Here is a 24,233-nt window from a genome sequence, read left to right as displayed (position 1 = left end):
TTCTGTGTCTCCCTCTCTGCCCTCCCTCACTCACACTTTGTCTCTCTCTCTGTCTCAAAAATAAATAAACATTAAAAAAAAAAGAAAGAAAGAAAGAAAGAAAGAAAGAAAGAAAGAAAGAAAGAAAGAAAGAGAAAGAAAAAGAAAGCTGAGAGGGCACCTGGGTGGTTCAGTCAGTTGAATGTAGCTCAGGTCATGATCTCATGGTTCATGAGTTTGAGCTCCAAGTCGGGCTCCACACTGACAGCGCAGAGCCTGCTTGGGATTCTCTCTCTCCATCTCTGTACCTCCCCTGCTCGCATGGTTCTCTCTCTCTCAAAATAAATAAAAGAAAAAAAGAAAAGGAAAGGAAAGAAAGCTGAGGTTAGGTTCTTAGGAAATGTGCACATTTATTTTTTTAATGTTTATATTTGAGAGAGAGAGAGAGAGAGAGCGAGTGCAAGTGGGGGAGGGGCAGAGAGAGAGAGGGACACAGAATCAGAAGCGGGCTCCAGGCCCTGAGCTGTCAGCACAGAGCCTGACACAGGGCTCAAACCTACAAACCGCAAGATCATGACCTGAGCCAAAGTTGGATGCTTAGCTGACTGAGCCACCCAGGTGCCCCATGGAAAATTACACATTTAAAGAATGAGGGGGAAATGAGACAGAAAGATCAGAGAGACACTAGCAGAACAAGGATAAAGCAGTGCCATGGAAGCAAAGGAGATAGTGCCTTTTGAAAGAACATTGTCAACAGAATGGTTCATCCATTCATGCAACAAATATTTGCTGGGTACTACTGTGGATCAGGAACTGTGCACAATGAAGGGTGAACTTGGGTGGGGGAAAGGTTAAAGATCAGATAGGAAATTGAGAGGGTGACAGAGTCAAGGAAACTGTACATATTTTCAAGTAGGGATGGCCTATGCATATTTGTCAACTAGGGGAGAGGAGCCAGAGGAAAGGAAAAGAGGGTAGATGACACCCAGAGAAGTCCTGGAGGCCCTTGGAAAAGAGAGGCAAGAAGATATGCCAAAGGTTGGCCTTGTAAAGGAAGAGTGACACTTCTAACTTTGAATCCAAAATGAAGGGGTAAAAGTGGAGAGAAATTCTTGTGGGATGCATTAAGTGTGGTGACAAAGAGGGACAAAAAGGGAAAGATTAAGAAGTTCACATGTTCGGCCTCAAGTTCACAAAATAGAGAAAGGCATTCTGCAGAAAGGAGGAAGACGGAGACAGGTAGAATGACTTGACGACTGGAAAAATGTGAAGAGTTACCTGGAGGGATGTGACAGGGAGTCAATAAAAGTGTTGGGCTGCACCGAGAGCCCAGCAGTGAGGTTAGTCAGGGAATCTGGGGTTCAGCTAGCATGTTCAGACAGAATTGGGTAGTCTAGGCTGGGTAAGGAGTCAAATACGACCACAATGGGTCCGGAGTCTTGAGACTAGGAAGGTGAGGATGTGAGAGATAGATGGCTGTGGTCCAAAATGGCAGCAGTGAATCATGGAATCTGACCCATTTTCAGCAATAAAAGCTACAAATATGCTCCCATGGGTGCTGCAGGAGACCAGGGAATGGTGGAGTCGAAGGACACAGTAATTGAGGAGGCTGGGGAATTGTGAGTGAAGTTAAATGCAACTAACACGTGTTAACATTAAAAGAAGCCTTAGCAGAGTGAAACAAACTATCAAGCTGTGCCGCTTTGGGGGAAGTCACTGCCCATTTCTAGAGCTGAATGAGACTTCTCTGGGCTCTAAACGGTACGGATTTTTAGGTTCATACCAAGAGACTGGCAGAGAAGCAAGATACCTTCCGTTGGGCGGCCCTTCTCGGGAAAGGCCTCCGGAACCTTTCTGCTGTGCTTTTTGCCCGGACGTGCAGAAGCGGAGGCCGGAAGTCCTTTGCCCGGAGGTTCCGGGTTTCCTGGGCTACTACGATGGCGATGAGTTTCGAGTGGCCGTGGCAGTATCGCTTCCCGCCCTTCTTTACGTGAGGCTCAGACCCCGAGAAGCCCCGCTGTGCCTCCCTCCCCTGCCCCGGACCCCGGGCTCAGCCCTGATGCTTCAAATGGGGAGGGGGAGAAAGGACCCGGTCGCCACCACCCTTAGTCCCTCACTTTGTCCCCTAGACGCGCCTGCGTCTGTGCTGCCTCTCGCCCTCTCACGCCCTCTAATTCTGCGCCCCACCCCCTTCACCCGGCAGGTTGCAGCCGAATGTGGACACTCGGCAGAAGCAGCTGGCCGCCTGGTGCTCGCTGGTCCTGTCCTTCTGCCGCCTGCACAAACAGTCCAGCATGACGGTGATGGAAGCTCAGGAGAGCCCGCTCTTCAACAACGTGAAGCTACAGCGTATCCTCCCTCAGGCTCTTCCACAGCCCACACACACGCACTTCTGCACTTGCACACATGCCCAGACTTCACACCCCCTTCACCCCAGTAGGCAGGTTCCCACCCAGACTGGACTTGGGAAGGAGCCATATGTGTAGCTGACTTCCATTTTAAGCCCCAACCCCCAATGCAAATGCAGCATCAGACCCTCCAGTCCTAGGTAGTGATGAATACCCAGGTGTCATTCTGGGCTTAGAATCTCTGACCCAAAGCCAAGTCCCGGGTTTTCCAACCTGAGCCCTTTTGACTCTGAATCTCCTGTCCTCTTCTGAATGAAGCTCAAACTCTGGTACTACCTTAAGTAATTTTCTCCACCTACTCTCCTTCTCCCAGGAAGTAAGGGTCATTTGTTTTTGCTTCCTGATTCATTGCTAAAATATCTGTGGAGAAAGTCTGAAGGAAGAAGAGGAGACAGATGGTGACAAAAGGGAGTGCCTTTCATTTCTAAAGCTCTTCCTTTTTTTTTTTTTTAAATGTTTATTTATTTTTGAGAGTGAGAGGGCACAAGTGGGATAGGGACAGAGAGAGAAAGAGAGACACAGAATCCGAAGCAGGCCCCAGGCTGTGAGCTGTCAGCACAGAACCTAACTCGGGGCTTGAACTCAGGAACTGTGATCATGACCTGAACTGAAGTCCCACCCTTAACCGACTGAGCCACCCAGGTGCCCCCATAAAGCTCTTCCTTTTAATTGAACTAGTATCTCTTTACCTTCCTCCCCCCTTTATCCTGGAAGTGCCAATTTATAGCTTTTTGGGGAATTGCACATATATGTGTGTGGGAGGGAGAGGAAGGGGACAGGTGGTTCTTCGCATGAGACTGGCCTCAAGAGTTTTTATCCCATCTAATTCATTCCATCAATGCTGTTCCCTTAACTTTAAACCAGGGAAGCTTCCTGTGGAATCAATCCAGGTTGTATTAGAGGAACTGAGGAAGAAAGGTGGGTTCAGGTCCTCAGATTTCCTTATTTTTCCTCCTAGTTGGGCTTTCCTGAGGGCAGCTTGGCACAAGTCTTTGCTTTTTATTTTATTTTATTTTATTTTATTTTATTTTATTTTATTTTGTTTTATTTCTTTTAACTTTTGTTTATTAAGTAATCTCTGTACCCAACATGGGGCTCAAACTCACAACCCCTGAGATCAAGAGTCCCATGCTCTACCAACTGAGCCAGCCACGTTTCTCTGAGATTTTAGTTTTAAGTAATCTCTCTCACCCAGCATGGGGCTCGAACCCACAACCTCAAGATCAAGAGTCACCCACTCCACTGACTGAGCCAGCCAGGTGCCCCACGAGTCTTTGCTTTTAACAACTTTCTTTTTCTCTCCCCTGGCTTGGAGCCCATAGTGTTCTATATAGAAGATAGTCCAATTCCCTGGGTCCTTTTCCCTATTGGTATTCATTATTGAAATCTCTCCATCTGTGTTCTGAGACCTGGAGAGAGGTGGAAGGAGAATTGGTGCCTTGCAGATAATAATAGTAAAACAATTCTTGGATTTCACTTCCTGAAAGCTGAATCTCTTCCACTCTTTATACCTTGGTTTTGCCTTTTGTCCCTTCTTAGCGTAAGATACTTTCATAAGTATCTTTTTTGTAGGAAACCTGGAGTGGTTGGATAAGAACAAATCTAGCTTCCTGATCATGTGGCGAAGGCCAGAAGAATGGGGGAAACTCATCTATCAGTGGGTGAGACTGTTCTGCCGCAGTGACCCATGGCAAAGGAGAATTATATCTGTGTTCAGCAGATACCTGGTGTTCCTAGGTCTGGACTGAGCAAAGTGGGAAGGGAAAGAAAGAGGAAGTATAGGTCTTCCAGGCAAACCTCTTTCAATGACTCAATTTCCTAGGCTGCATAGAACTTCCCTACCTTTATAGGAGGCCAGAGGCTACGTGAGGCCATGTTTGGAGAATGCAGTGCTGGGAACCATGAGTACTATTGTTGGCTGGCGTCTCTGGCCACAGAAGATAAATGGGGAAAGGAAAGGCAAAAAAAAAAAACAAACAACAACCCTGGGGCCCCTCCCCCACTAGGCGCTTTGGGGCTGTCCACAATATGAATGAGACATTCTGAACCAGTATGGGTGTAGGGACAAACTGTCTTCCCCAAATTCCTAGCTACCACCAGTCCTAAACTTTCCCAAGGGAGAGAAGAGGGGAAGAAGCATCAACAACCTAAATATAACAAACACATGCCACCTATTCCTGAACAGGAAAACAAAATGAGAGGTCACTCCTCAGACATGTGAAGGCCTGTGGTTTAGTGGTTCCGTATATGTGTATACACGTATAAATATAGCACCTGTAGGGGTTGTGGTTTTTAGGCCACTCCTGCCGAGGTGACAGTGAGCCCTGGTTTGGGAACAGGTATCATTCGTGGGTCAGATAGGTGGAGTCAGTGAGCTCACCTTCCAGGAGATCCCTGGTCCTTATTCAGTCGCTGTTTTCTGTGTCTATAGGTTTCCAGGAGTGGCCAGAACAACTCCGTGTTCACTCTCTATGAGCTGACCAATGGGGAAGACACAGAGGATGAGGGTAATGCTTCTCCCTTTCCCTCCAGTTTTGTCATCTGAATCCTCCAGTCCTTGTTCAGCTGACATTCAGACTTCCCATCCCTGCCTTTGAATTCCAAATACTACATGATAGAAGGGCTCTTAACCCATGTCCAAGGTTTCCCTAAGCCACCTGAATTTACATGCAAAATACCCCCAAATTTTGTCAGTGGGATATGTGCATTTTTCTAGGGATAGAGTCCATATTAAAAGATTGTCAAGGGCATCTGTGATCCATGAAAAGTTAAGAATTCCCAGTGTAGATACTGAATGAGGAACCGGCGCAGAAGATTAAGCCTGAAATCTCATTCTTTGCTGACGCTGGCTTTCTTTCACCCTTTATACTTACAGAGGGCTCAAGATTTGTGGGTGTCAGCTGAAGGGATTGGGCCAACACCACCATCCCCACCCCTAGGCCTTTTAAATACTTTAGTTTCTAGCCAGGTGAGGATTTATATACTGTTTGATTTTTACATAGTGTAAATATACTCTTAGCTTTTTTATCTCTGACTTCATATTCTGATCCCAGGATCACCAAAAGTTCCAATCTCAGCTGGGGAAGAAAGGGCAGCTCCCCTTTCTGCCAGGCCCTGGCTGCCGTAACAGAGTTTATAGCTCTTGGCTGTTCCCCCCTGCCCTACAGGCCTCTGCTTGCTACTCCCACCATTGCCCCATGACTTCAGTGCCACAACCATGCCCAGCCCACCACTCATGCTGGGCAAAACTGGAGGCTTCCTCAGAAAGCAAGCTCCCTGACTCAAGCCGTAGGCCCCCGCAGGGAGTGAGGTGTGCGAGCCTGTTAGGGCTTGCCACCTGCTTCTCACATCTCCCTGCAATATCTTGCCATATCTCCAGATATTCAGCTGGCCCTTGGCTCCCAGCCTCGTTCCTTTTAACTAGGAAAGGGCAGATATCTGTGCTGGCCCTTAACAGTCTCCTGGTCAGAGGTATGGCTATACTTTGTGTTAGGACAGGTGCTCCTAATGGGTACAGGTGTGCAAACTAGGGTCAGTGTCCAGTGTCAAGGACCTTGACGTTCCTAGGTTTAATTGTCCCCCACTTTGTGGCCCAAAAGTAGATGGTGTCACTCTCATACATCAGATACTAATGGCACATGGGTGGGGGATACACATGAGGGTTGAGTCCAACAGAAGAACCCAGAAGGGGAAAATAAGTGTGAACTCACATTTTGTGCAGACTCTGGCTTTCTCTCACCCCTTACTCTTAAGGCGTACCCAGGAAGGATTGGTGGCAGCGGCAGCAGTATAGGTGGTACATGTCTACCCTGGCCTCAAGGGGTCCCAGCTTCCAGCTAGACTTCTCCTCAGGGGCCTTGAGCCCCCAGGAGCCAAGTGTCCCTGACTACCCATCTCTCCCTTCCAGAGTTCCATGGGCTGGATGAAGCAACCCTACTCCGGGCTCTGCAGGCCCTACAGCAGGAGCACAAGGCTGAGATCATCACTGTCAGCGATGGCCGAGGCGTCAAGTTCTTCTAGCAGAGACCTGTCTCCTTTTACTTCTTACCTCCCACCCTTCCAGGGCTTTCAAAAGGAGACAGACCCAGTGACCCCACAGACTGGATCTGTGACTCCACCAGACTCAAAAGGGCTCCAGTCCAGGGATGGGTTTCCCACTTACCCCACGTTTCTGTCCCTGGGGAAGGGCGAGGCTGAGGCGCCTGGGAGAAAAGATGTGCTTCTCCTTGCCCTACCTCCTCTCCCATCCTAGACTGTCCCTGAGCCAGGGTCTGTAAACCTATAACTCCACATGTGTTCACACACGTAAGTACATACACACGCCTGCACAAGCTTCTGTCTCTTCCCCTTCCCACCCCCTTAGCTGCTATTGCCTCCCCTCTCAGGCTGGTGCTGGATCCTTCTTAGGGGATGGGAGAAGCCCTGGCTGCAGGCAGCCTTCCAGGCAACATGAAGATAGGAGGCCCAGGAAGGGGCCTGGCAGTGAGAGGCCAGGCCCGACACTGATTTTATGATATTAAAAAGCTCATCCCCACTGCCTCCTGTTGGAAGTTACTACTGGAATGGGCATAGGGAGGGCTGTGAATTCAGTGTTGCCCCCCGAGTGAATCCCAGCCTAGGAGAGGGTAGAGGAGGCCTATGGCCTTTGTAAATGAAAAGGTGCCCCCGTGCTGGCAGGCTCCAGGGGGCCTGTGGTTTTACATCTGCTGGGTGGGCTGTGTGGGGGAGTGCTGATGGAACACAGCTTAGGGACAGACAGCTTTCTGAATTGGAATAACTTCATGGCTTCCCCTTCTCCCCCATGAAAGTCCTGAACTGCTCTGAAGCCCCTCCCTCCATCCCACTGGTCCGGGGTGGGGTAGTTGAGGCCAAGGGGAGCTGAAGGGGTGTAAACCGGATATGGACTTTGGTTTATTGGGAACTTGGGCAAACAGAAGGAGGAGGAAGGAGAGCCCACAGAGCAAAAACAGCTACTGTGGCCAGGGCTAGGCTGCGGCCAAGGTAGGAAGGCGGAGGGGATGGGTGACCGGGTCCTTGGCTTGGGGGAGGGACTTGTCCTGGGGTGCACACACCCATCCCTGTGCAGCCTAGAGGGTCAGCGGCTTGGGAGAAAACCAGACCTTTCCATTGACCTCTGTATTGTCGGCCTGGGGCTACTCCGGACGAACAGGAGGGGGTGGCGCTACCTTATCTGGGGCTTGCAGGCGGGTGGTAACCTTCCCTTAACCACCCCTCTCTCCCCCCACGCTTCTAGGGCCGGAGGGCCGCCGTCACGTTTCCTCTCCCAACCCCAGCATCGTGCCTCCCCCAGCTACCCCCGCCCCCCGACAGGTTTGCTCACTCTTAGTGCGGGAGGACACGCGGCCGCCTCGCACCGGGTCGACTTCGGAATGAGCCTCCGGGCGGTGCACCGGGAGGCGAGGGAGAGGAGGGCCTGCGGCCGGGGGCGGGGCGGCCGAGGTGAGGGGCTGCGCACCCGATTCCGCGCGGCTGGCCGCTCCGAGGGGGCCGCCCTGGGGGGATGAGGGCGGGGCCGGGGGCGGGGCTGCAGGACGGTCGAGCCCGGACTGGGGCCCCGGTAGCTCAGCCCGAGCGCTGCGCACCCAGCCAGTCCGCCTGTCAGACCGCCTCCTCTCCAGCCGCCCGGCTTGCTGCCCTGCGGCGCCGGCCCTTCCTCATGCTGGCACCCCCGGCCTCCGAGACTGCGGTCCCCATGTCCCAGGCGGAGGCCGACCTGGCCCTGCGGCCCCCGCCGCCTCTCGCTGCCGCGGGGCCGCCCCGCCTCGGGCCCCCTCCTCGCCGGGCGCGCCGCTTCTCCGGGAAGGCTGAGACCCGGCCGCGCTCTTCCCGTCTCAGCCGCCGCAGCTCAGTCGACTTGGGGCTGCTGAGCTCTTGGTCCCAGCCAGCCTCACCCGCTCCGGAGCCCCCTGAGCCTCCGGACTCCGCTGAACCCGGCCCCGCGAAAAGCCCACCGCCTAGCTGCCCAGAACCCCCCGAGGGCACGTGGACCGGGGGAGCCCCCGCGAAGGCTGCAGACTCAGCGCGTCCAGAGCTAGCAGTCTCGGCAGGAGGCCCGGGGTCCCGGGAACCGCCGAGGGTCCCCGAAGCCGCGGCTCGGGAGCGGCAGAGGGAGCAGGAGGAAAAGGAAGACACGGAGACCCAGGCAGTGGCAACGTCCCCGGACGGCCGATACCTCAAGTTTGACATCGAGATTGGACGTGGCTCGTTCAAGACGGTGTATCGAGGGCTGGACACCGACACCACGGTGGAGGTGGCCTGGTGTGAGCTGCAGGTGCGGCTGGGCACCCCCTCTGTGGCACCTGGGATGGGACCCTTTGGAGGTCTGGGGATGAGAAACCTAGGGGACAGCAGCAAGGGAGAGATCTATTTTTCCAGTCAAATGTCTGGACACTCCTGCCCCACCTTGCTCTGATGATTAATGGATCTGACTGATTCTGGGCTGCAGAAGGAAAAACTGAGGCAGGGGGTACATGGAAGCTCCCCTATGGGTTGTGGACATTTTAACTTTGAAGTCTCTGTACTCAACCCTGAGAGGTGGAAGATAGGATGCTAAATCGGGGAGGTAGCCAGTTTGGATCTGAAGGGGACCAATTTCCCTCAGTAGTAACAATCTCTTCCTTTCCCGTTCCCCTTAGTACTGAAACCCTCAGTGTGACCCTGGTCCTCCTCCTTCACCCTGGATCTTTGCAGATTAGGAGGCTGGGATGATGGAAGCTAGAAGCTGGGGCAGGGTCCTCTCCATTTCCACAAGATTTAGAGTGGTGGTAGCAGGATGGGGCCCTCCCAGGCCCCTTCTGGAACAGTCAGACTTCTAGACTTCTCCACAACTGGGGGAGGGGGAGACAGAGAGCTCCAGCCCTGGCCTGAATCCAGTCCTTCTCCTCATCCCACTGTCTACCTGGGCTCTCCCTTCCCAGACCCAAAGGCACTGAACCCAATGGGCTTTAGGGGGATGTTGGTGTGAAGGATTTCTTCTCATGGAGGGAAGAACCCAGTTAAATCTGGGCCAGCAGCAGCTTTGGGCAGAGCCTGGGTAAGGGTCCTCCCCTCCAGCCCTGGCACTGGGCTCGCCCCTTGCGCCTGCCAGTGGCGCGCCCTAGGCTGTAGGCCAGGCAAGGAGAGGCAGCCAAACCAATGGGGTGGGGGGACGGGTGGCGAGGGATATGAGAGGGGGGCGGGACGGCCAGGGGCAGGGGGCGGTCTCCTGGTCCTGGATCTTTCTCTCTCTCTCTGTAACTCCCTCTGCAGCCCTCCGGCCTCCTGTCTGGATCTAGCAGTTCCCAGTTTCTGGGGCCAACCCCGTTGAGGGCCCCAATTCTCTGCCCGCTGTCAGCCTGCTGCCCGCCTGCTGCCTGCCCGCTGCCAGCCCCTGGGGCGTCCCCTCCCGCCCCACGGCTGGCCAGGGAGGCCACAAAGGCGCTATTGAGCTCAGGGCTCCTGGACGGGGCTGCATAAAGGCCCTTGTGTCCAGCGGGGGGTCCAGGGGCGGCCCCAGGCCCAGGATGGGCGTGTCCTTGCAGCAGCCGGAGGGGGCGGACCGAGAATTCGGGGTATACAGCTCCTTGGGCGAGCGATGACCTAGCCCCCTTCGCGACCTAGGCCCTTCCTCGTTTCTGGGGGGGTCCTGGGCCTGATGTGATCTTGACTCCCACCCATCCCCTACCCCCACAGACTCGGAAACTCTCTCGAACGGAGCGGCAGCGATTCTCTGAGGAAGTGGAGATGCTCAAGGGGCTGCAACATCCCAACATCGTCCGCTTCTACGATTCGTGGAAGTCGGTGCTGAAGGGCCAGGTTTGCATCGTACTGGTCACCGAACTCATGACCTCCGGCACGCTCAAGACGTGAGCTCTGCGCCTGGTGGTAGTGTTGGTTGGTGGGTGAACTGGGGGTGGGAGGTCCCCACTCCTTCTGGAACTTCTCCCAGGCTCCCCAAACTCCAGATTTAGGTCCAAAATCAGGTGCTCACCCACCCCTACTGCATCCCTGCCTTGGTGAGTGGCAGTGTCTACCCAGCACTCCAGCTGAAACTTGGGCGTCTCCCCAGATGCCTCCTTTGTCTCCGCTCTGTACATCCACCTTCTCCACCAGTCTGTCTCCAAGGCCCTTCTTAAAATGCCCCACTCTGCTTTCCCTGTTCCATGCGCTGCCACCTCAGTGGTCTGGAGCCCTGCAGCAGCCCCCTAAAGGGCCTTCCCCCACTCTGCCCTCACCTTTCGGAGCAGTCCTGTCTTCCCGCAGTCTGGTCAGCCTCTCTCCATTCCTTAAAACCCCTTAAAGGTTTCCCACCACCCTCAGGAAAAAGTCCACACTCCCTAACCTACTCACAAAGTCCTTAGGATTTAGCCTCCTCTTGAGCCTAAATTCTACAAAAACTGAATTCCCAGCACCTCCTCCCACCCTGCCCTATCACCGCCTGCGTGCCTTGGAGCACAGTGTCCCGTCGGCCTGGAAAGTCTCCATCCCTTCCCCTTTTCACCCTTGAACCCCTACTCATCCTTCAAGATGCAACATAAAAGTTATTTCCTTTCCGAAGCCCTCCCCCACGCCCAAGGCAGTTAGTCATCCCTTCCGGCACCCCCACAGCCCCTTGGCGCAGCCTTATCTGTGAATTTATGCCTGACCCATTTTGTAATCTCGGGTCTACTACCACACCCCCGACTCAGTTTCTCTGTGGGGCGCACCGCGGACTGAGCTAGAATAATGCTGAGAGAAAATGTGTACCTGGCGGTGCCGGTGGAACTAGGGTAACTTCCCAGTGGGGGTCTCCTCCCCCCCCCCCCCCCCCCCCCCGTGTCTCCGCCCTGACCCTGGCTCTGCACCCCTCCCCCAGATACCTGAGGCGGTTCCGTGAGATGAAGCCGAGAGTTCTTCAGCGCTGGAGCCGCCAGATCCTTCGGGGGCTTCATTTCCTACACACCCGGGTACCCCCCATTCTGCACCGGGATCTCAAGTGCGACAACGTCTTTATCACAGGCCCTTCAGGGTCGGTCAAGATCGGGGACCTGGGCCTGGCCACGCTCAAGCGCGCCTCCTTTGCCAAGAGCGTGATAGGTGCGTTCCTCCAGGAGGTCCTTGCTATTCCTACCTCCCCCGCGTTAGAAGATACCCTGGGGGCCCAGTCTCCCCAGCTGGGTCCTTGGAGTTGCACGGAGTTACAAGAGCATGGGGAAAGTGGGGAGACTTATGGCATCCTCTCTCCCCCCCGCACCCCTCCCACACACATACACACACACACACACACACACACACACACACACACACACACACACACACACACGGTGGGGAAGGGTCCGTTACTAGCACTCCAGAACTCCTGAGGTTGCTCACCCTCTCCGTCCTCCCCCTCCCTCCCACCTGGCCTGTGGTAAGCCGGTGAGGAAGGAGGAAGCCAGAGGGAGGCTCTGCAGCCTAATGCCTGCTGTGGATCCTACAGGGACCCCGGAGTTCATGGCCCCGGAGATGTACGAGGAAAAGTACGATGAGGCGGTGGACGTGTACGCGTTTGGCATGTGCATGCTGGAGATGGCTACCTCAGAGTACCCTTACTCCGAGTGCCAGAATGCCGCGCAAATCTACCGCAAAGTCACTTCGGTGAGAGGGGGTGGGGAGGGGAGACAATTCCAGATCTCCTCCCATTTTCCGACCCTTACCAGCCCGCGTCAATGCCCTTTCCCTTAGAGAAAGCAGGCTAGACGCAAAGATGCTCTGGTAAACACTGAAGGATATTGGATGCACACACGCCCTATCCCCTTACTAGCTGTTTAGAATAATGATGTGTGTAGCACTCTCTAGAGTTTGCAAACGATTTCACATCTGATCTTTCACCCGCAGCGTGAGCAGGGCGTCTCGTCCTGCCCTGCGCTTTACAAATGGGAAAACTGGCACACTGGGAGACTTGTTCAAGGTCATACTGTCGATACTTGGGCTGGGATTTGAAATCAAACCGTCCAGTAGCTGTCGCGGTGCCTTTGCGATTGCATGCCCTGCTGCCCCAGATGGGGTGAGGGGCAAGCAGAGAGCTGGGGCGCAGAGGCCTGGAGGCCTCATGCGTCCCCTTTCCTCTAGGGCACAAAGCCGAACAGCTTCTATAAGGTGAAGATGCCCGAGGTGAAGGAGATCATTGAAGGCTGCATCCGCACAGATAAGAACGAGAGGTGGGGTGGAGGGGGCAGGATGGGGGTGGATTCAGGGGCAGGGGTGGGGGGACGGCGGCAAGGCTCCGCTCACCGCAGCACTCCCCCCAGATTCACCATCCAGGACCTCCTGGCTCACGCCTTCTTCCGCGAGGAGCGCGGCGTGCACGTGGAGCTGGCGGAGGAGGACGACGGCGAGAAGCCCGGCCTCAAGCTCTGGCTGCGCATGGAGGACGCGCGGCGCGGGGGGCGCCCGCGGGACAACCAGGCCATAGAGTTCCTGTTCCAACTGGGCCGGGACGCGGCAGAGGAGGTGGCGCAGGAGATGGTGAGCAGAGGACAGACTGCCCTGCGGCTGGGCTTGTGCGTGGCCGGTCAGTGCCATGCGGGTGGGGGCGCCAGGGTGGTGGGAGGGGCACCCAACCTGCCCCTCTCAGAGCGTCTGGTAAGTGTCCCCCTGGCCCGCGCGCCTGAACACACGCACGCCCCAAGTGCGGGCTCACTGCACATTTCCTTTTCCAGAGCAAGCCCTGGGTCCTCCAGCCTGCCTTGCTCTGCTTCCTGCTGCTCTGATTTCCCTGGAATGCTCTTCTCTCCAATTTATTTATTTTTCTCTTTTCCACCCCCCGCCTTGTTTTTTTTTTTGTTTGTTTTTTGTTTTTTGGTTTTTTTTTTTTCTTCCTCCCCTCTTTCTTCCTCCGTGCTCAGAACCAGGAATTTCAGGAAACCTGCTCCCTCTAGGGTCAAAATTAAATGCTTTGTTCCAGTTCAGCAGGTCCTCCATTACAGGACCCACCACCATTGGTCCTGTTTTATACCAGGATACACTCCTGTCTCTCCTCCACTGGACTATAAATTCCTTGAGGGCAGAGACTGTGTTCTATTGATTTTTCTGTCTCTGACAGTGCTCGGCACATGGTTGGAGCTCATTAATAATCCCACATTTGTACATGGCTTAGAGCACTTTCACATGCATTCGATTGTTGTTACCAACCCTGCCGGGAGTGATTTTATCCTGATATATTGATGAGGAAATGGAAGGTTCAGAGAGGTTGAATATCTTGTCCAAGGTCCTGAGCAAGTAAGTGGCAGAGCTGGATTTAAACTCAGGCTGTTCAGATCTTAAGTCAGATCACCCTGCCCCACCTCCCTTACATGTGCTGCAAAGTTGGAGATGAATAAGGAGTTGATGAACAGAAGCTGCCAGCGCAGGAGAGGCATACATGGGAGAGAGAAGATGCAGGACTGTTTAGGAAGGCCTGAGAAGGGGAGAGAGTATGAGGTTCTTGATAGAAGAATGGCAGTTGAAAGTGTGGGGATCCTCTATGGTAGGTCTGGATAGGGAACCTGAGAATGTGTTTTTAAATGTAGCAGAACAGGTGTACTTAGCACAGCTCAAACCTGACCTAGGATCAAATCTTGATCCATTATGTACAGGGATTCTTTTCTTTTCTTTTTTTTAACGTTTATTTATGTATTTATTTTTGAGAGAGAGAGGGAGAGAGAATGCATATATGTTGGCACACAAGCTGGGGAGGGGCAGAGAGCGAGGGAGAGAGACAATCCCAAGCAGGTTCCACACTGTCAGCGCAGAGCCTGACATGGGGGCTTGAACTCAAGAACCATGAGATCGTTACCTGAGCTGAAATCAAGAGTCAGATGCTTAACTGACTGAGCCACCTAGGTGCCCCCCCACTTTTTATTTGAGAGAGAGAGAGAGGGAACAGAAGGAAAGGGGCAAAGAGAGAGGAGGAGAGAGAGAATCTTCAGCATGTTAGGCTTGATCCCATGACCCTGAGATCATGACCTGAACTGAAATCAAGAGTCAGCTGCTCAACCAGCTGAGCCCACCCAGGTGCCCCAAACAGGGGATTCTTGATGATGACACACTATTGATACCTTTAGTTGGGAGACTGTCCTGTGTATTGTAGGATGTTGAGAAGAATTCCTGTCTTCTACTCACTAGATGCCAGTAGGACTGAGGTGTGACAACTACAGGTGTCTCCAAATATTGCCAAATGTTCCCCCTTACCCCTGAGAGCAGTTGATTTACTAGATAACCATGAACTAGTCACGGCTTTACTTATTTCTAAAACAGGGCTAAGCCCACTTCAGAAGGTTGTTGGGAGAATTTAACGATGATAATGTAAAGAGTTGCCAGTTAATGGACACAGTGCATGATCAATAAATATTAGTGTCCTTTCTCCAGGAGAAATATCCCGAGGCCTCAAGAAGGTGTCCTGATGGGTCTTTGAGTGGAGTCCTCACCTCAAACCGTGCTCCTCGCCCTCTTAACTCCAGGTGGCCCTGGGTCTAGTCTGTGAAGCTGACTACCAGCCAGTGGCCCGCGCAGTACGTGAACGAGTTGCTGCCATCCAGCGGAAGCGTGAGAAGCTGCGCAAAGCTAGGGAGTTGGAAGCCCTCCCCCCTGCACCAGGACCCCCACCAGCAGCTGTCCCCAAGACTGCTGGTCCCCCCAGTGTCTTCCCCCCTGAGCCTGAGGAGCCAGAGGCAGACCAGCACCAGTCTTTCCTCTTCCGCCATGCCAGCTACTCATCTACCACCTGTAAGCCACCCCTGACCTTGGGATGTGGGATGTGACCTAGGTCCCAGAACCCTTGGCCTCTGCCCCCGCCCCACCCAGAAGTCCAATCCAGCAGCACTGTCACTTACCCTGCCTTCCACAACTAGCCATGAAGCTCCTTCTGGGAAAGAACTCCCACAGCTCCAGGCCCCTTCTTGCTCAGGCAGCCCCCCCCCCCCCCGCCACCCTTTATTTCCCCTTTTTTGATCCCCTCCCTCCCCCACCAGCGGATTGCGAGACTGATGGCTACCTCAGCTCCTCCGGCTTCCTGGATGCCTCAGACCCTGCCTTTCAGCCCCCTGGGGGGGTGCCATCCAGCCCCGCTGAGTCCCATCTCTGCCTGCCCTCGGTGAGAGGGGGTCACGTGGGGGGCTCCCAGACATTCCAAGCCTGTGACCTATCTTTCTCCTTGTAAAACCCAACCCCATGACCTAGCCCCATGTCCCTGGAAATCCACCACTCTGTCCTCATCTTCCTTAATTCCCTCTGCCTAGTACCCCCAGCATCTTGACACCATCTCCCTGAACCCCCACAATTGTCTTCCTCTGACCTCATGAACCTATTTCCCATTTCAGGCTTTTGCCCTGTCCATTCCACGTTCTGGCCCTGGCAGTGACTTTTCCCCAGGAGACAGGTAGGTTCTGGTAGGGGTTGGGGGGCAAGGGTGAGACATATGGCGGGTCCCAGTGTCCATTCTGACACTCCTACGTCCTTTTTCTTTTCTAGCTATGCCTCAGATGCAGCATCAGGTCTTAGTGATGTGGGAGAAGGGATGGGACGCATGAGGAGACCCCCAGGGAGAAATCTCCGGCGTAGACCCCGATCCCGGCTTCGGGTCACTAGTGTAAGGAAGGGGCATAGGAGATGGGGAGTAACCTACGGGACCAGGAGGGAACTGTCAGGGGCGGGTGAGGGAGGTCAGCCAAAAAAGGGGAGAACAGTGTGTGACTGGTACCATAGAGGCAGCCAGTCTGGTTTCTAATATCAGACTTTGGGGGCAGAGTCTGCTTCTGTCCAGTTCCAATCTGGCCACTGTCACTTGGTTGGAGTGGGGTGGGGGCACGTGATGAGGACAGAGGGCTTGACCTCCTCTCCTCTGCTGACTTTGAATCTGAAGGTCTCAGACCAGAATGACAGAGTGGTTGAGTGCCAGCTACAGACGCACAACAGCAAGATGGTGACCTTCCGATTTGATCTGGATGGCGACAGCCCGGAAGAGATTGCGGCTGCCATGGTGAGGGGGGAGGGAGAGGAGGACAGAGTCTTTGGGTCTAGGATAAGAGTCTCCCTCCGGATGTCCCCTGGTACTGAACTATCCCTTCCTCCCACCCAACAGCAAGGGTTTTTAAAGCATGATGACACTGAAGACATCTGCTCTTGTTCTGAGGGCAATTTTTATTTATTCAGTGAGGTTTGGATCCTCAGCTAGAGCAATTTCAGACTAACATAGGGTACACACAGATGCTGTGGTGAGGTACACGCTAGACACATGATACTGTGGCCATGAGTAAAGGGTGGTCTGGGGGCAACAGGGAGAAGAAGTAGAACTTATTCAAAGTCGTGACAGATGGTTAAGAACAGCAGTGAAGACTGAAAAGGGCAGGTCTAGAGGAAGTACAGCATCAGGACAGGCATGGAAGCAGGGAGTGACTTGGAATATGGGGTGGAGGAGGGGGGCTTCATGAGGAGACCACTGTCACTAGAACTAAGAGTTCCTCTAGGAGACTTGTGGAAGTGAGGTTGGGCATGTGGAGTAGGCTCAGATTATAGACAGTCTTAAGAGTTAGATGGAGTGTAACATGGTGAGAATAGGCTTTAAGAAGACCATTCTGCCATGGGAAGTGGGAGAGGGTCGGGGGTAGGGAATCCAGTTGGCAGATGGATACAAGAAGCCACAAATGGTCCAAGGAGAAGATGGATTATGGGGGAAGAAAAGAAGAAAAGGGGAGCATCTGAGGGTTGTTTCAGGAAAATAAGTTACTCTGTAATCCAGTTTTTTATTCTATTTATTTAAGTGTATTTATTTATTTTGAGAGAGAGAAGGAGCATGAGTAGGGGAAGGGCAGCGAGAGAAGGAGAGAGAATCCCTTGAGGGCTCCGCACTGTCAGCACAGAACCCAATGTGGGGCTCGATCCCACGAACGTGAGATCATGACCTGAGCTGAGATCAAGAGTTGGACGCTTAACTGACTGAGCCACCCTGGCACCCTTCCAGACATTTATTGATGTAATACAATACAAATAATAGATGCTCAGGAAACATTTGCTGAGTTGAAATGATAGGGAGTTAGGGAGAGAGGATATCATGGGCAACTTGGAGCGTGGAGAAGCTAGTGGGAGTAGACCGTTAAAGGAGAGAAGAAGTTGGAAAATGAAAGTAGATGTTCTTAGGGGTCATGATGAGCTTGAATGACAGAGAGGCTGGCAAGATCCTCCCTGGGAGCACAACACGGTCAGGCAGGCCTGGAGGCAGAAGTGGATCGAGGAGTTGTCAGCATGGAAGGGAGAGTGAAGGGAGACGAGCTTGAGAAGCCAGAGGCAGAGAGGGTCTGAGAGTGGGTCTCAGTGGATACCCCCATTTCTGGGATGGGTGAAATAGGTCATCAAAGGACACAGAGATGGAGCCTGAGAGGTAGGAGGAGCCCCAGAAAATGTTAGGGAAAACTGAGGGAAAAGACAGTTTCAAGGAGGTGATGTGGGGTAAAGCCTGAGGCGAGCCCACACTGACTTTTGTCAGGAGAAGGTCTTTGTGCGAAACCAGCTTCCCTGGAGTGGGGGAAATGGATGCCAGCCTCTGTGGTGAAGGAGTGAGGGGAATGCGAGAAGCATCAGGCTTCGGGAACTCTCTTTAAAGCTTCCCCTCCATCATGTCACTCACCTTGTATCCAGGACAAAGACAAAATATCACTCGGCACACCGGCTTATCATCTTCCATCAAGCCACTTGACCCTTCAAGAATCTTTCCTCCGACCACACTGGTGTCTGAATGGTCCCCTGACGAGGCTGGCTGCCTTTCCGCTTCTGCCTCCATCTCCTCAGGGGTCTCTTGCCTTGAAAGTCTTCTCTACTAGGCTTTCAAGCACACTCAGATCCCACACAGCCAAAGGGACCCCTCCCCCTGACCACAGGGGTCACCCTCCACGCGTCTACAGCAGACTTGGGTCTGCTCTTCCTGCTGTTTGTCCCTACATTTTTTTTAAAGCTTATTTATTTTGAGCGAGAGAGAGAGAGAGAGAGAGAGAGAGAGGGAGAGAGAAAATCCCAAGCAGGCTCCATGCTGCCAGCACAGAATCCAATGCAGGGCTTGAACTCATGAAACCCTGAGTTCATGACCTGAGTCAAAACCAAGAGTTGGATGCTTAACTGACTGAGCCACCCAGGTGCCCCCTTGCCCCTACATTGTTAATGGCTACCTGTAGTTACAGAGTAAGGTCCCAATTCTGGAGAATGGCCTTTTTTTTTTTTTTTTAAGTTCTTTTCTTTTAATGTTTATTCTTGAGAGAGAGACAGAGACAGAGCATGAGTGGGGGAGGGGCAGAGCCAGAGAGGGACACAGAATCTGAAGCGGGCTCCAGGCTCTGATGTGTCAGCACAGAGCCTGACACAGGGCTTGAACTCACGAACTGGGAGATGATGACCTGAGCCGAAGTCGGATGCTTAACTGACTGAGCCACCCAGGCACCCCTGGAGCATGGCCTTTAAAACTCCCAGCACTCCCAGCTCTGCTCTGGTCTTGACTGTTTTGTGAATGTCCTATGTCCTCTCATACCTCACAGCTGTTAATTCATGCCATTCTCTCTGCCCTTCTCTTCCCGACGAACAGCATGGAACAGGAAAGAGTGGGCTTTCACTGAAGACCCGAGTTCAAATTTCAGCTCTGTGATTTACTGATTTGGTGAATTGGGGCAAATTTCTTAAGCTCTCTGAACCTCAGTTGCTCATCAGTAAAATGATAGTACTCATTTGGCAAAGGTGTTCTGATATGATATGTAATTTATGAGAAGTGAGATCACATATGAGAAATGAAATTATACGAGAAGTGTCCGTACATCGTAGGTCCTCGATGAAGGGTTGCTTTGAGGCTCAGCTCTGTGTGGCCATCCCAGCTTCCCATATTCCCCCTCGGTGGCATGACCTGCTCTCTCTTTGGAATGGCATTTAAAAAAAATTGTGGCAGGGGCGCCTGGGTGGCGCAGTCGGTTAAGCGTCCGACTTCAGCCAGGTCGCGATCTCGCGGTCCGTGAGTTCGAGCCCCGCGTCAGGCTCTGGGCTGATGGCTCGGAGCCTGGAGCCTGTTTCCGATTCTGTGTCTCCCTCTCTCTCTGCCCCTCCCCCGTTCATGCTCTGTCTCTCTCTGTCCCAAAAATAAATAAAAAACGTTGAAAAAAAAAAAAAAATTGTGGCAGAAAACACATACCATAAAATTTACCATGTTAACCATTTTTAAGTATACAGTTCAGTGGGGTCAAGTATATTCACTTTGTCGTGAAACAGATCTCCAGAACTTCTTCATCTTGCAAATCTGAAACTGTACCCATTAGACACCTCTCCCTTTCTGCTGGTATTGCATTTGATCTGTACCTTGACCACAGTGCCTTTCCTACCATGGACTGACTTGCAGTAAATTGAGTTGTGTAGATATGTGTCTCTTCTACTAGATCTTGGACTTCTTCGGGACTAGGACTTTGTTACATGCTTTTCTGCATTCCTCACCTAGAACAATGTACCCGTACCTACAACAATGCCTGGCACATAGTATGTGCTCTAGTGTTTGTGAAATTGAATGTTATGTTTGCCATTTATTGCCTTATTTTCACTGTGTGTGTGTGTGTGTGTGTGTGTGTGAGTAAGCCTGCATGGTTTATGAGCCCTATGAGAGCAGGAGTTATGTCCAAAAGCATATGATGCAACCATGGGAAGAACTCAGGCTCCGGCTTTAGACAAGTCTGGGGGCAAATCCTGTGATGTTAGGCAGACTGAACTTAACCTTTTTGAGCATTGGTTATCTTAACTCTAAAATGGGGTTGTTGGGGCACCTGGCTGGCTCAGTCAGTAGAGCATGCAACTCTTGATCTCGGGGTTGTGAGTTCGAGCCCCATGTTGGGTGTAGAGGTTACTTAAAATTAAATCTTTTTTTAAAAAATCAATAAAATAAAATGGGGTTGTTAACACAGACCCGAGAGAGCTGTTGTTGGTGTTAGATGAGCTCAGACATGTAAAGCATCTGGGCCATGATGCATCCTAGGGATGTTAGCTCCTGTCCTCGAAGGTGTATTTCTCCTCGCACCACATGGTGCCTGGCATACAGTAGATACTTACTGAATACTTATTTTAGGTGGGTGGTTGGCAGAGCAGTGGGGTAAAGGGTTGGTTTTTAAAAACTTTTTTTTAATGTTTATTTATTTTTGAGACAGAGAAATACAGAGCCTGAACGACGGAGGGTCAGAGAGAGGGAGACACAGTATCTGAAGCAGGCTCCAAGCTGTGAGCACAGAGCCAGATGCAGGGCTCGAACTCACAGACTGTGAGATCATGACCTGAGCCAAAGTCGGATGCTTAACTGACTGAGCCACCCAGGCGCCCCGAAGGGTTGGTTTTTAAAGATCAGTGCAGGGGAGAGAGATGAGCGAGATAACAGCCCTCTGTCCCCTTCCTGCTGACCCTTGCCAGGTGTATAATGAGTTCATTCTGCCCTCGGAGCGAGCCGGATTCCTGAGCCGCATTCGGGAGATCATCCAGCGAGTGGAGACCCTGTTGAAGAGAGATACTGGCCCTGTGGAGGCTGCTGAGGACCCCCTGGGCCCCCAGGTCAGACCTCTTAGATCATCTTTGGGGGGGGGACAGACTCTCTGCTCCAGACTTCATTACTCTCTGCCAACACCAGCCCCCGTGACTCTAACTCCTTCATCTGTGTGACCCTAACACAGTGGTTCTTACCCCATTTGAGTATCTGATGAAAGCCATGGGCCCTTGTTCTAGAAAAATGTGTTCAATGCATACTTTTCTTTTTAACCCATTATTCTGGTAGAATTTCAGACTTACAGAGAGAAGTTGCAAGAATTGTACAAAGAACTCCTACTCTTTGCCCAGATTTGCCAACTATTACTGTTTTGTCATGTTAGCTTTATCATTCTCTTCTTCTCTCCCGTCTCTGTATGTATGTGCACATATTTTTTTCTGAACCATTTGGGAGTGAATTGCAGACATCATACCCTCCTACCTGTAAATATTTTAGCACATGCACTTTTGAGTCCCTTGAAACTCCTCTTTAGGCTCCTAGAAGTTCATGAGCCCTAGATTAAGCCCTGGCTGAACTGCCATCTAAGACTCAGCTCTTCCCCACTGTGACCATGGGCCCCTTCCTCTCCCTCAGGTGGAGCCAGCATCATTGCCTGCCCTCTCTGACCCCCTCCCAGACCCATCCCGTGGTATGTACTGCGTTCTGTCCCTACTCATCACAACCTTTGCAGCTGCTCCTGGGAAGGGCTTAGGGATTGGGGGACAGGGCACTCAGCACACCTTTCTCGCCAGCAGAGCTCCAGAGCAGCACCTCCCTGGAGCAGAGTTGCTGGGCAGCCTTCTCCACCTCGCCATCTTCTCCTGGAACCCCCTTGTCTCCTGGAAACCTGTTTTCCCCCGGAACTCCTGTCTCCCCAAGTCCCATTTTCCCCATCACTTCTCCCCCATGTTGCCCCAGTCCTGTCCCATTCTCCCAAGTCTCTTCAAATCTCTCTCCACAGACCCTCAGCTCCCCACTGACATTCTCCCCCAGTGCTGCCCAGTTCCCTGGCCCTGCCTCTCAGTCTCTGCCGAGTTGCCTTCTCCCTTCTCCACCTGCCTTCTCTCCCAGTTGTTCTCAGGTCACCATTACTCCTCCTTCCTTTCCCCGCTGCCCCTCTGCTTCCCCCCTTCCCTCCACCACAGCAGCCCCTCTCCTCTCTCTGGCTAGTGCCTTCTCACTGGCTGTGATGACCGTGGCCCAGTCCCTGCTGTCTCCCTCACCTGGGCTCCTGTCCCAGTCTCCTCCAGCCCCTCCTGCTCCCCTCCCTAGCTTGCCCCTGCCCCCTCCCCCTGCTCCTTGTGGCCAGGATAGGCCTTCACCCCCAACAGCTGAGACCGAGAGTGAGGTGAGTAGGAAACCAAGAGGGATGGTTAGGGGAGCTCCACTCTGGATCATTTCCCTTCTCATGGACCCACACTTTGCAGGTCCCACCAAATCCTGCTCGGCCACTCCTGGGCGAAGCCAGACTAGCGCCCATCTCTGAAGGTGAGGCCTCTGACCACGGACCTTCCCCTGCCACCTTCCACTTCATACCCTGCCAATTTCTCTCCCTTCTTTCATGACTCTTTCCTTCTCTCTCGACAGAGGGAAAGCCACAGCTTGTGGGGCGTTTCCAAGTGACTTCATCCAAGGAACCAGCTGAGCCTCTACCCCTGCAACCAACATTCCCAACTCTCTCCACTTCCCTGAAGCCTCCAACCCCTCAGCTGACCTCGGAGAGCTCAGACACAGAGGATAGTGCTGGAGGCGGGCCAGAGGCCAGGGAGGCTCTAGCCGAAAGTGACCGTGCAGCTGAAGGCCTAGCGGCTGGAGCTGAGGAGGAAGGGGACGATGGGAAGGAACCCCGAGGGGGGGGCAGCCCCCCACCCCAGAGCCATCCCAGCCCAGTGTGGATGAACTACTCATACAGCAGCCTGTGTCTGAGCAGTGAGGAGTCAGAGAGCAGCGGGGAGGATGAGGAATTCTGGGCTCAGCTTCAGAGTCTTCGGCAGAAGTGAGTCTGGGGAGGAAGGATAAGAGGTGGACTTGGGAGAGCAAAGCATGTGGCTAGCCCTCATGGTCCTGGTGCTTCCTCAGGCACTTGTCGGAGGTGGAGGCACTACAGACACTACAGAAAAAGGAAATTGAGGACTTGTACAGCCGGCTTGGGAAGCAGCCCCCGCCGGGTATCGTGGCCCCAGCTGCTATGCTGTCCAGCCGCCAGCGCCGCCTCTCCAAGGGCAGTTTCCCCACCTCCCGCCGCAACAGCCTGCAGCGCTCTGAGCCCCCGGGCCCTGGTAAGACCGCAGTGGCCAGGCTCCCTTCTTTCCCAGGTCCCCTTCCCTACTGATCTGGCTTTCTTCCAGGCCCTGGGGGTCTGCCCCTTGGTTTTGGGGGCATTAGCCCCCCTCTCCCCGTGGCCCCTTCCTTCACTCAGTGCTCTCCCTCCCCATCCTGCACCCAGGCATCATGCGAAGGAACTCCCTGAGTGGCAGCAGCACCGGCTCCCAGGAGCAGCGGGCAAGCAAGGGGGTGACATTCGCCGGGGATGTTGGCAGGATGGTGAGGGCGGGCCCAAGGGAGGGCGAGCCCAGGGAATGGTAACTGGCTGCAGCTTCACCCTTCTCCCATCCTGAAGGTTTCGTCAGTGCTTTTTCTTTTCCCTCCAGTGAATTCAGAACAGAAGCCATGTGTCTCTCCCATACCAGGGCCCATGATGGAGTTCGTGCTCTCAGAATCTGCTGACCAACACAGCTCCGCAAGAAGACCCCAGTACTGAGGAAGTAGAAGGCCAAAGGGGCATGGAGAGTGCTGCTCCATTAGAAGGAAGAGCCAAACACAGGGAATGATTTACTGTGTAGAAGGTGTCAATTCTGCAGCCTACCATCCTCATTCCTCCACCTCCCCAGCCAAAGGTCAACCACTAAGCAATTCCACTCAAGCCCTAATGCTTCTAGAGGGCACACTCCCAGCTGAACAAGTGTAGGGGGTGTACTCACATAGAATTGGCAACAGTCAATTAAAATGCTGAAAACTAGGAATCTGTGATTCTGACTCTGTTGTGTCTTAAGAACTGGGAGTAAAGGCTTGTGGGGTAAGGCAGGGGAAAATTTAGAAGGGACTCTTCTCACAATGGGAGAAAGGCTAGAAGCTGCCCAGCTTTCTGGCTTCCTGCCAGCAGTTCATGAGGAAACTGCAAGATCAACCAACGATGCACTTGACCAAGCTAAGATCTCATCTAGACTCCACCTTAGGCCTACAAAGCAAGGTCCAAGTGGAAATTCAAAGAATTTTAATTCCCTCATCTTTCATCTACACCTCTTAGAATGGGTAAAGGCAGGAAA

General features: G+C 53.1%; 2 protein-coding genes across 9 annotated transcripts; both read left to right on the top strand.

The window, feature by feature from the left end:
- The first annotated feature begins 1,838 nt into the window (after window positions 1-1,838).
- VPS25 (vacuolar protein sorting 25 homolog) lies at window positions 1,839-6,925 on the top strand. The gene is made up of 6 exons (XM_019435500.2): window positions 1,839-1,969; window positions 2,183-2,328; window positions 3,252-3,305; window positions 3,960-4,048; window positions 4,819-4,894; window positions 6,295-6,925. Exons 1-6 carry the CDS (start codon window positions 1,917-1,919, stop codon window positions 6,405-6,407), a joined length of 531 nt encoding a protein of 176 aa, XP_019291045.1. The 5' UTR covers window positions 1,839-1,916; the 3' UTR covers window positions 6,408-6,925.
- A 128-nt stretch (window positions 6,926-7,053) lies between these two features.
- Window positions 7,054-23,930, top strand: WNK4 (WNK lysine deficient protein kinase 4). 8 transcript variants are annotated; one of them, XM_053892921.1, is made up of 19 exons: window positions 7,054-7,388; window positions 7,642-8,679; window positions 10,080-10,252; window positions 11,242-11,462; window positions 11,845-12,002; window positions 12,477-12,565; window positions 12,656-12,872; window positions 14,846-15,110; window positions 15,356-15,477; window positions 15,704-15,762; window positions 15,855-15,972; window positions 16,246-16,362; window positions 20,799-20,936; window positions 21,502-21,556; window positions 21,660-22,255; window positions 22,335-22,395; window positions 22,495-22,903; window positions 22,987-23,186; window positions 23,559-23,930. In XM_053892921.1, exons 2-19 carry the CDS (start codon window positions 7,909-7,911, stop codon window positions 23,666-23,668), a joined length of 3,879 nt encoding a protein of 1,292 aa, XP_053748896.1. In that variant the 5' UTR covers window positions 7,054-7,388; window positions 7,642-7,908; the 3' UTR covers window positions 23,669-23,930. The 8 variants fall into 8 exon arrangements, with proteins under 8 accessions (XP_053748896.1, XP_019291000.2, XP_053748899.1 ...); XM_019435455.2 differs by adding an exon at window positions 23,354-23,451 and having other exon boundaries at window positions 7,054-8,679; window positions 21,663-22,255; window positions 23,598-23,930; XM_053892924.1 differs by adding an exon at window positions 23,354-23,409 and having other exon boundaries at window positions 7,054-8,679; window positions 23,598-23,930.
- Window positions 23,931-24,233: the final 303 nt, after the last annotated feature.

Source organism: Panthera pardus, unplaced genomic scaffold, assembly GCF_024362965.1.
Source record: "Panthera pardus isolate Hobbes unplaced genomic scaffold, ASM2436296v1 HiC_scaffold_3, whole genome shotgun sequence".
NCBI classification, from domain to species: domain Eukaryota; kingdom Metazoa; phylum Chordata; class Mammalia; order Carnivora; family Felidae; genus Panthera; species Panthera pardus.
This window is presented reverse-complemented; position numbering and strand designations above follow the sequence as displayed.

Bases quoted from the DNA above. Each gene is read 5' to 3' on its own strand.
- VPS25 (XM_019435500.2), top strand. From the start codon at position 1,917: ATGGCGATGAGTTTCGAGTGGCCGTGGCAGTATCGCTTCCCGCCCTTC. The intron at 1,970-2,182 runs GTGAGGCTCAGA...TTCACCCGGCAG, and splicing joins CGCTTCCCGCCCTTCTTTAC to GTTGCAGCCGAATGTGGACA. The intron at 3,306-3,959 runs GTGGGTTCAGGT...TCTTTTTTGTAG, and splicing joins AGAGGAACTGAGGAAGAAAG to GAAACCTGGAGTGGTTGGAT.
- WNK4 (XM_053892921.1), top strand. From the start codon at position 7,909: ATGAGGGCGGGGCCGGGGGCGGGGCTGCAGGACGGTCGAGCCCGGACT. The intron at 12,566-12,655 runs GTGGGGTGGAGG...CACTCCCCCCAG, and splicing joins CGCACAGATAAGAACGAGAG to ATTCACCATCCAGGACCTCC. The intron at 15,478-15,703 runs GTGAGAGGGGGT...TTCCCATTTCAG, and splicing joins CCCATCTCTGCCTGCCCTCG to GCTTTTGCCCTGTCCATTCC.